Source organism: Zeus faber, assembly GCF_960531495.2.
Source record: "Zeus faber genome assembly, chromosome: 19".
Taxonomy (NCBI): Eukaryota; Metazoa; Chordata; class Actinopteri; order Zeiformes; family Zeidae; genus Zeus; species Zeus faber.
Window position 1 is genome coordinate 13,765,053 of NC_137206.1, and position 10,513 is coordinate 13,775,565.

The 10,513-nt window shown below is 46.6% G+C and overlaps 1 protein-coding gene across 1 annotated transcript in view; it reads right to left on the bottom strand.

The window, feature by feature from the left end:
- Positions 1–5,707: 5,707 nt before the first annotated feature.
- Positions 5,708–10,513, bottom strand: part of ankrd33ba (ankyrin repeat domain 33ba) — a gene marked incomplete at its 5' end in the record, with an annotated part of 21,490 nt that continues 16,684 nt past the window's right edge. The window contains 5 exons of the mRNA XM_080020376.1: positions 5,708–7,137; positions 7,567–7,765; positions 8,654–8,795; positions 9,186–9,326; positions 10,038–10,167. Coding sequence (XP_079876502.1) covers positions 6,607–7,137; positions 7,567–7,765; positions 8,654–8,795; positions 9,186–9,326; positions 10,038–10,167 — 1,143 coding nt within the window. The 3' untranslated portion in view covers positions 5,708–6,606. The remainder of the gene's footprint in view (positions 7,138–7,566; positions 7,766–8,653; positions 8,796–9,185; positions 9,327–10,037; positions 10,168–10,513) is intronic.

Below are 10,513 nucleotides of genomic sequence, written 5' to 3' on the forward strand. Positions count from 1 at the left end.
CTTGGCTTCCCATTACTCCCATTCAAGAACGGATCGTTCCAATCAAGGGAGGCGGCCAGCGGCGTATTTAAGAAGCTCTTTCTGCTTGTAGGAGAGAGAGAGAGAGAGAGAGAGAGAGAGAGAGAGAGAGAGAGATGGGGGGGTGTGTGTACAGCTCGCCGCGAGGCTGTTTCTTTTCACTTTTCTGATCGTTGCAGCGACCGCAAACTTAAAGGGCAACTTTTGGACGTATTTATTTTTGTAAATCAATTAGTGGATTTTTGCCCACCGACCTCTGGGTATGACCGCCAGTCATTTTACCATCGCCGCCACCACTTCTCTGGAACTCTGAGCACACGATCCCTCAGTAGTAAGGTTACACTAACCCCAACCACCAGTAGTGGTAATAACTTACACCATCAATCCTTGACCATTAGGCACAGGTTTAACTGTCTGTCAGCACATTCAGAAATGCTATCGCCCGACACAAACAGACCAGACTAGGCATGATGTATCCCAGGGTTCCCAACCTTTTTCCCCCTAAATCAATCCTGATTCATATTGAGACCCCCCCCCCGCCCCTAGTTTAAAGATGTATTGGTCATTTTTGTCCGAACTGCCTCTACGGTCATGGTAGAGAGAGAGAGGTTCTTAGGGCGTACAATGGATTTTGTTCCAATCCGTATTTCATGGGACGCTCATCTGTCTTTCTGAACCAACACTTGACTTTTCCGAATCATCCGCCTCCGATCCTCCGATCCTCCAAGGCTTTTGGGACCCATCCCGCGATCTCCGGCGACCGGGGGTCTCGTGGGAACTGATGAAGGCTAAGACTATACAGTATATATAAAACAGGTCCTGAATTACCTTTTATTCATTACCCAAGACAACCATCCATCTAATCCACATTTTCTGTTGATGGATATTTTATCTTTGACATTTTAGTAAAGGAGCTGAAATAAAAACAATATCCACTCGTCGTTTAAGGATCCCTGATATATATATATATATATATATATATACATACACACACACACACACACACACACACACACACACACACACACACTATATCTGCTAGTATGTCCAATGCCGGCAACGTTCAAAGCAGCTGCAGGCGGTCGAGAGCGGTCCTTGAAGTGAGTGATACGTCATTGATCAGGAGCTTGCACCAGCCCCTTTACCAACCGTCACATCTGATAAGGCGTCTGGCCACCTGGGCTACGCTGGCCGTTGTTCCGAAACTCAAACCCTTGTCTGCTCTAGATTAAAGTCGGACCTCTAAGCATTGTCCCGCCGTTCACAATCACAGATCACGCGCATCCGTAGCGGGTTTCAATCCCACAAAGAAGAACCAAGCGCTCTCTCCTCATTGATCCCGGGGAGGGTGGACGTGTGCGCGAGGGTTTTCTTTTTTTCTCACGGCGCTCGGATCTCGGGGCCCAGGTCGTTGTTAGTATCGCGCGCTGTGGATCGTTTTAAAATATTGAATTCGCTCTGAAGACCTATCGTTTATTCATGACATCCCAGCGTTTCAAAAGAAAAAAACCCTCATCCAGGGGGTTACTCATACCTTACTCCGATTCAATTATAGCATCGTCTAAAAACGACCATTGAGAGGAAATGTAATATAAAAATGATATTTATAAAAATTCACACCTCAGGTAATAAATTGCCTATCTAAGTTTCGTGTCTGATGGATGATAACAAAAGCTTCACCCCACGGATGGACTGCGTGGGTGAGGTGTTGAGCACAGCGTTGTGTATGGTGGGGGGGGGGATGTTGCGTTGCATGTTAGAAAGGAATCTGGGACATAAACCGGAGACATAATCTCTGCTTTAAATTGAAGGCCTCATTCCTTTCAAATAAAAGGTGGTCCGCTTGTGGCCCATTCAAATTCCGATTTCTTTCCCCCATGCGCCCCATCTTTCGATTCTACAGGTGATCATCCTTGTTGATGGTCGCGATCATGGCATGTCGAGGGTGAAATGGTTCCGTTGATCATGGAGCTTAAGGACAACACTGTATCATCAACCAAAGTGAATCATTAGACATGAAGAGGATAGCGCCGCTATTTTTCAACCCGCCTTATTAAAACGTTGGTTCCTATCATTTATTATAACTGTTCATTGCACAACCTCGCGGAACGCTTTCCTATTGAGCAGCTTTACCGCTCTGCTTCGGCTTCTCACTGTGCTTCAATGGAGTCCAATGGGGCAAACGTTCAAGCCTTGAAAGAAACAACCCAGTTAAATCTCCTTTTTGGAAACGGGAAAGATGCGTTAGCCCGCATTTCTTTGCGTATTGTGACAAGTTTTGAATAACGGTGATATCAGATTTTATCTGTGACGACTTTTTTTCACGTCGGCAACAGCAGACTGCCAGTGGAAAGCGACACGACTTCCTGTTTCTAGTCTGCTTCTTTCGTAAGTTGGTGCGGATGTAAACAAAAGAGTTTACACTCAATAAATGACTCATTTCAAACTGAAACACCTGGAAAAAAATGAATTTACTTTCAAAATGCGGATTTAGTTGCAAATGCCTAAAAGTTTGCCCCATTGGAATCCATTGAAGCGCAGTGAGAAGCTCCAGCAGAGTGGTAAGTTTCTCAGCAGTAAAGCGTTGAATGAGGTTGTGCAATGAACAGTTTTAAATTATGGGAACCAACCACCAATTTAAATAAGGTTTAAAAATAGTGTGGAGCTACCCTTCTGGTGGAACCCATTAGCTCAGTGGTATGAATTCCATTATGCGGCCGCTCAGTTTAACCAGCAGGTGGGGTCAGCTGAGGTACAACCCACTCCCACCCCCATTCTCCAAAATAAAGGCTTTGACATAAGCACACAAGGTTATCAATCAAGACCTTATCTGGAGCAACCAACTCTTTCCTTGAAACAGGGATAATATCCACGGTACAAGCGGTCAAGGGCACATTTCAATTTTTTCTCTCGCTTCCGCCAGATTTTCAGTCGGAGGGGATTTGCCCGACGGGCGGAGCGGAGCGCGGGGGAACCGCTGACTGGGCGCCGCACGCAGGCATAATCTCAGGTTACTATCTAAGCCAGCAGCTGTTTGAGCTAACACGATGACCCAGATATCATCTGTATTCACCGCTAATAGCGGTGTTGCTCTCTCAACCGCAGTCTGTCCGCTCCCCCGTCTCTCTGACATCCACCCCCCGACCGCCACCCCTGGTCTTCGGGAGTGGACCGGCCACAGGAAACAGCAGAGTGATGCGCGGTCAAGAGGCCTTTCGAGATGTTATCCAAAGAAATGCCTTCCCTTCGAAGAATGCCTCGGTTGCAAATCAGTGTTTTCCTGCATGTCCGTCCCCTCCTGCATGTCGCTGCAGCACCCTACTCGCATTGCAAAAAGTATGAATATAATTCGGATTTTAGGCAATGTTAGTCGTGCAGACGGTCTGGATATGTAGTATGTAGTTGAGGAAGCATGCAAGTTTAGTTGTCTTTTGTCCCGGTTCAAATTACTTTCCTCAGGGGGTCGACAGGGCAAAACGCCTGTGAAGCCGTGAAGTTTATTTGAAGAGATGATTTGGCTGCGCGCCGGCCCTCGTAACCCCACAGCAACTCATCAGTATGTATATTATACACACACCCTCGGACGGCACTTAAGCCGCCGTTGCCGAGGGTGAGGGTTAGGACCGTGAAATTGTGCACTTGAAAATCCCGACGACGTTCTATCGCCACTCCCTCGGCGGCGCGGCTGGGCGCGTTTTAACCTCGCGGCTATTTCTTGGCCCATTATCTCCACTGTTTTAACGCCAAAATGGGTTTCGACCACTGTCTGTGTCATGGGGGGGATTGTCTGTATTTATCAGCGCTTCCCATATGTTTGGGATTAGCGCTTTCACTTCTTTCTTGTCCGTGGCGTTACGGCCACTTTGACCGGGGTTCATCCTGTGGTCTCTCCTGAACCCCGCACCCCTCATAGTTACAGTAGGGTTCATTCGTTCTCGCTTTTGTCCAAAATGGACACCCCTTTGTGGCCGGCGTGCTTAAACAGGGATCCAGTAGGTGGCGTCAGCCTTCAAATAAAATGGAAGAGAGCGAGACAAGTTCCCCACGGGGTCCAGTTCCACCCTGCGTTCCCCACGGCCTCATGTTCCGCCCAGGGGAAGAAAAACGTCCATACCGGAGTGTCTTTGGAAGCCTATCCCATCAAGGCCGTTTCAGATATTATCTACTGAACAACTATCCGCTAACCATCAGATCACAGACGTTATTCTCTTTATGATGGTGGGGACGTACTGTAGGTTTGTTTTCAGTTTGGGAAAGATGGGCACGTTGGCACACCCCCGTTCCCCATCATGGACTCTCATCTCACTCATGGAATACCCCTAGGTCAGGGGTCGGGAACCTTTTTGGCTGGGAGAGCCATAAAAGCCAAATATTTCAAAAATAATTTCCTTGTGAGCCATATAATATTTAATTAAATTGAATGCAGCTTAATGCGTGCATTTTTTAAGTAAGGCATACATTTTTTAACGTATAACACATCTCTGAGTACTTTAAAAAAAGCGCTATATATAATAAATTTCTCTTTAGTCTTCTTAATAATATTGTTGTTATACTGTAGCTAACCAATAATAAATGAAATACTTTTTACCATTAATGCGACTTGTCGTGCCGCATGGTTTTGCTGATGGCCTTGTAGTCTGGTTCATACGTAGTGAGGTTCAGCTTCATGCAGGCGTTGAGGCTTCCATCAGTTGGACATGAGCGTAGGTTGCTCTCAATGTTTCTCAGATGCCAGAAAGACTGCTCACATGCGTATGTAGAGCCAGACATTGTCAATACGGCAATACTCACACGCTGCATTGTGTGGTATGTGGCGGGAAGCTCGTTCCAAGTTTTAAGAATAAGCTGGTCTTCGGGTTCAAGTTCACGAGATTATTTGTCCCATACATATTGAAGTTTTTTCCGTTTCTGTCCACTTGGTGTTCACTTGCCAGCTCTTCTCGCTGTCGCGCAAGCCTTTCCAGCTCTCCATTCAGTGACTTGAACTTACGTACCCACATGTCTGAAGCCTTCAGGTCAGCAACTTCCAGCTCAAAGTCTCTGATGCAGACCCCGGGGGATGCATGTCAGGTCGGCTTTGTCCACTGCACACTCGTGTGGATGAGATGATGAATTTAAAATAGGGCGCTCACAAAATTCTCTAAAACGCGCTTTGAATGACTACAGGATATTGGACATAAAGCCGGCTAGCTGCTGGAGATCAAAATGTTGAGTGGGGTCACTTGCTAAGCACGCATCTCTACATTTTCGCGCACCACGGCCAGAAAGACTCCGGCTCCCTCCCTAAACCCTCCGCCTCACTCCCTAAGCAGAGACCCGGGAGGGGCAGGGCGCCGAGTAAAAGGCGCCCCGGAGTCTTTCTGTGGTCCGCAGCCGGTGCTTGACTAACGCCCCTTTGTCTGCCACATTTATATTTTTAATTTTTGAATTAATTACTTGTTAATTGTGATGAAAATGTTTTGCTCAAAATTGTCTGCGAGCCATATACCGTCATCGAAAGAGCCGTAATTGGCTCGCGAGCCATAGGTTGCCGACCCCTGCTCTAGGTCATCGGAACCTATCCCCACAAGGAAGAGGGTATCCCCCACCCAACCCGCAGTACTGACGGACAAACATGTTATTTCTTGCACCTCCATCATACTAATACCCATGTGACCTCCGTGTGCACCCACGTAATGAAAAGCCTTAAGATACTTAACTCCTTTATTTTGGTCTCATGATGAATTGCATGATGCCCGCCATCAATACAGCCAGTGTCAGTCGACGTGGACCCGAGATGTAAACAATTAGGATATCATTTAACTTTCTTCAATTCTCAAAAGTGAAAACAGTGTTGTACAGTCCAGTCTTGGTCTTGAGACTACAAAACATAGGTTCATTGTTCGCATACAAGTGCATCCAGACATGAAAAAGCACAAGATTGTCATTAAAAAGCAGTAAAATCTCTAAAAAACAAAATACCCTTGCGAGGTAGGTCTATATGCAAAATACATTCATGGTCCCCAAAAAAAAGCCTCGATGTAAAGGAAGAATGCTCTGCGAATAGACACTGCATTGTGAAACAATGCAAGATAAGCTATGGTGCGCTCAATAGTCTCAGGTATGGGACAGTTTAAGGACTTTATTCCATTAAAGCCTTGATCAGGGTTTCTCTCTTCTCAGGAAAGATGAAGCTGTTTTAGTTAGAGTTAGAAGTAAAGTGAAACAAAGGATCAAATCTAATGGATTAAAAATATACCATCGGTATTGAGCATTTGAAGTGTGACCTGCCCATTTTGACATCGTTACAAAGCAATAAATATAAGAAAAAAATAAATTAAATTAAAAAAAAAACTCTTCAAGTATAAGTTCCCATTAATCATCCATTGCCCATGGGTGCTGCTGTCTTTATACTCTTTGATTTGCAGCTGCTAAATGGCTTCATTTTTCCAGAGGCCATTTCGCATTCTTTTAATTTTGGACTTAAAACAGAGTCGGACTCAAAGACTGCTGGTGCATTTTGAAGCTTTTTGGCTGACCTAGCATAAGAACCCCTGAATCGTCAACCTTTTTTTTATGTCCCGGTCGTTCTCACATCCCTCCCTCGCCTCACTTCTTCTTGCCAGCCGCAAGGTGCCTCTTGGTCGCAGCCTCTAGTTTCTTCCTTTCGGCCTCCTCGGCTTTCCGCCTTTCCTCCTTGAGCTCCTTGTACCTCCATTTGGGGATCTGCAGCAGGCCGTCCCCGCCTCCGTCTTTGGCGCTGCTCTTCCTGCGGATCTTCTCCGGTTCGTAGGTGGGCGTGGGGGCCTTGGACACCCTCACCTTGGGGATGGTGAACCCCGGCCGGACGCTCCTCCTCCTCATCATCACATGTAAGGGCAGCAGGCTGGTCCGTCGCAGCTCCATGGCTGCGTTGGTCGCGCTGAGGCTCACCCGCCGGGATGCCTGGGGCTGCAGGCTGGCCCGGCGGTCAACCAAGCCCTTGGCAACCAGTGTCACGCAAGAGTTCTGGAAAAGCTTCCGGTTGGTGTCGATCACCTCAGGATTGAGGGCCCGGAGCTCCTTGGCACGCTGCCGCCGGATGATCTCTGGCACAGCGTAGCGCCGTTTGCCCGCACATGGAGGACTCTCCGGACACACCTGAAACAACAACAACAACGAAGATAATACACTTTATTGATTTTAACCCAAACTAACTATCTAGGAGGAATGGACTAACTCAAATCACTGCTTGGTCAAGGGCATCGGCAGGTGTGTCTAACCCTAACATACTTGTCTTGATGGTGGGAGGAAACCACAGCAAAGAAATCGTGCAATAACTGCATGTTTGTATTATTATAGAAATACAGATACAATGAAGACAGAATAGCTCAGTCCATGTCAAGCACCGTAGCAGTGTATTTATGAAGTCCTTGAAATAAGTAAGGTAAAGCGCAAGCTCTGGCTAAAAAATTTCCTTAGGGTCTATTGGAGTCATGAAATCATTAATAACGAATGAGCCGGAAGAACACAATCAAAGAGAGAGAGAGAGAGAAGGGAGGGAAGGGGATTTGAAATGGCTCATCTCACCGTGCGGCACGCCACCGCGATGAGCGGGCACCCCAGGGCGGTCGTCACCGAGACCATGTGGTCGATGGCACCGTCGTCCTCCGGGTCGGTGACGTTGGCGATGTTGAAGGCGTTCCGCACCGTGTCGGACAGACGCTGCAGGCAGCCGCGGGGCTCGCGGGATTTGGCCACCAGGGGCGCCAGCTGGGGCCACTCCTGACTGGGAGAGCGAGGGCACATTAAAAGATTTCCGCATTTCACGGCCATCTGCATTACTCTGCAATGGTCATGGTTTCAGGCTTTCGATGCCACTATTTACTTTATCTAGGCAGCTAAATAGTATGTGTTTAACTTCTGGTCATAAAATAAATGTTGATTGACATTGAGAAGCCAGAACAAAGTATAGATTGCCGATGAAACATCACATGGGTTTTGGCAGATGTCTTTCCGAGATTTACTCACCTCAGCAAAGCACCTGAATTTAAAGTATGAAAGTGAATTTTCAGCGATGAATAAGGTGACCTGAGGGGTGGTAGTCTGCCGTCCTACACACTGCATGATGTCCACATAGTCTATGTTTGGGTCACAGTTGAAGACATTTTAGTGTCTCAACGTCAACCAAAGTGCTCCATTGCCAGCGCTTTCTTTCCTCCGTCTCTACTTGGTAGCTTGTGCCCTCATGAATGCAGTCCACTTGCAATCATCCAATCGACATGGTTGGAAATGCAATTGAAACAGAAAGGAGATGCTGGCTTTGGGTGGACACTGCCAAGGGTATTGAGGGCACATGGGAATAACTTTCTCAACGTCATGGATTTTGACTATGTTGGTCGAATAACTGTTAGAACTTGTGTTTTTACTTTACCAGTAATTGTTAATGCTAATAGATGTGATCCACACATGATCCATCTGAACTAATGCTGTGAAAAGACTGATGATGACAATGGAGGGGGATCATGAGTGGAATATCCATGATATGGACATGGTTTGTATTGAAAATTTCAGACCACAAACCAAAAACGATTATGTTCTGCAGTTGTATAATGGCAGTAAATAGGAGCCGTGCTACCAGGCCGTGACATTGGGGCTTGGGGCTTTGGGTTCCTACCTGTATGAACTGCAGAGCTGGTGGGGGCAGGGCCGAGCCATGAGACGTGACATAAGCCAGACCACTTCGTAACGGCCCGTAAACACCGCCCACTCCCTGGCGGTGAAGTTACGCCCATAGTCCCTGGCTCTCACATCGGCCCCTGGCGGATGGAGAGAGAAGGGACACGGAGACAAACATGAGTAGGGGCAGAGACATCCTCTGACGTCAGAAAAAAGCGGGTTAGCATAATTGAAGACTCTAAACCCGCGTTTCCACTAAAGATAACTTTCCTCCGGCACTAGGAACCTTTGGAGGAACTCAGTGCGTTCCCACCACAGGGACCAGGGTCTAAATTAAGTTCACCAAATTTACCAAAAAGTCCATTAAATGGCCTTCGGGTGGACTGTCCAATTCAAGGGCTCTCCCTGCATTTCGCCCTTCGACAGCTGGGATAGACTCTAGCTCCCCTGTGACCCTGATTGATAGATTGATTTATAACTCACAGCGTATACACTTTGTGTATCTTTCAGTATCTATCCAAGTAGCCCACCTGCCATCAAGAGGGCCCGGATGCACTCGAGGCGGCCCTGCATGGCGGCCTTCATGAGGGCGGTGAAGCCGTGGCAGTTCCTCCGTTCCACGTCCAGGCCAGAGTAGTAGTTGAGCAGGTAGTTGGTGATCATGATGTGGCCTGTTGGGAGCAGAGGCCAGGGCCGGTCAGTTCAGGACAAAACCCTTTCGTTAGGGGGTGAGAGGTCAGAGAGGAAAACAACTTACGGGCAGGCGAGAGAAACCACGGATAAAGCAAATTTGAGGAAAACAAAGAGAAGGGAATGCAATAAGATACTAATAGTTGCGTGGAGTCTGTTTTTCTTCTCCATGCGACCACTTCAAGCTTGGGATATATTTCATATTCTTAAATTAAATTTTCTTTTGGTCCCATGCGTTAAGCAAGCTATCCATCTATCTATCAGACTTGTTGGTGGTGATGTTTTTGGGGAACAATATTTCTTATATTTTACATATTTGAAATCATTACTCTCAACTCAGGGACATATTGTCAGTTCCTTCTCGCTTCATTCTTTATTCTAGCCAATAATAATTTGGAAAGAGCGTACCAAACTACGAAAAACACAAACTTTGCACACACTGTATTTCCAGAGTGTCTAGAGTGGTTATCACATCTACTTCCACAATGTCATTTCCACAAAATACTTGAATCAACCAATTCACAACTAATGAATAAATAAATCAATTAATCAATGAACTGACTCTAATTTAAATAAATTCAACAATATCCTACAGCCACTTACTCGCTTACTCTTTTTAACTAAATTTATTTGAACTATTATTTGAGTTTTAAGTCAATTTTAAGTAACTGGACTGGACCGGATTTTCTTACCCGCTTGCGAGGCGGTGATGAGCGCCGTGTTTCCCTCGCTGTCCTGCCAGTTGACATCCACGTAGGGACACTGGGACAGCGCTATCACCACGTCCACGTAACCCTGGTAACAGGCCACCAAAAGCCCTGTCTGAGAGAGAGAGGGAGAAGGAGAAAGATACAGACGTCATCTGAACCTGCTTGAACCTCACGTGGAAAAATAAACCAGCTTGCTTCATCTACGCTCCTGGGGAGTCGTATTTTGCTGTGTAGGTATGTGTATTTTATATATTTGTGTGTGTGTGTGTGTGTGTGTGTGAGTTTAGGAAAGGGCTTTCTTTCATATGCAGTTTGGAAACTCCAGTAAAAGTCGGGCACTGTCCGGAAGGCCCGCACTTTATCTGCCAAAACAAACATGAGTTGACCTCCCGAGAGGGAGGGGAGGGGTTTAGGTGAGAGAAAACAAGGGCTGTCAAGAGACTACTGGGATTCAATGC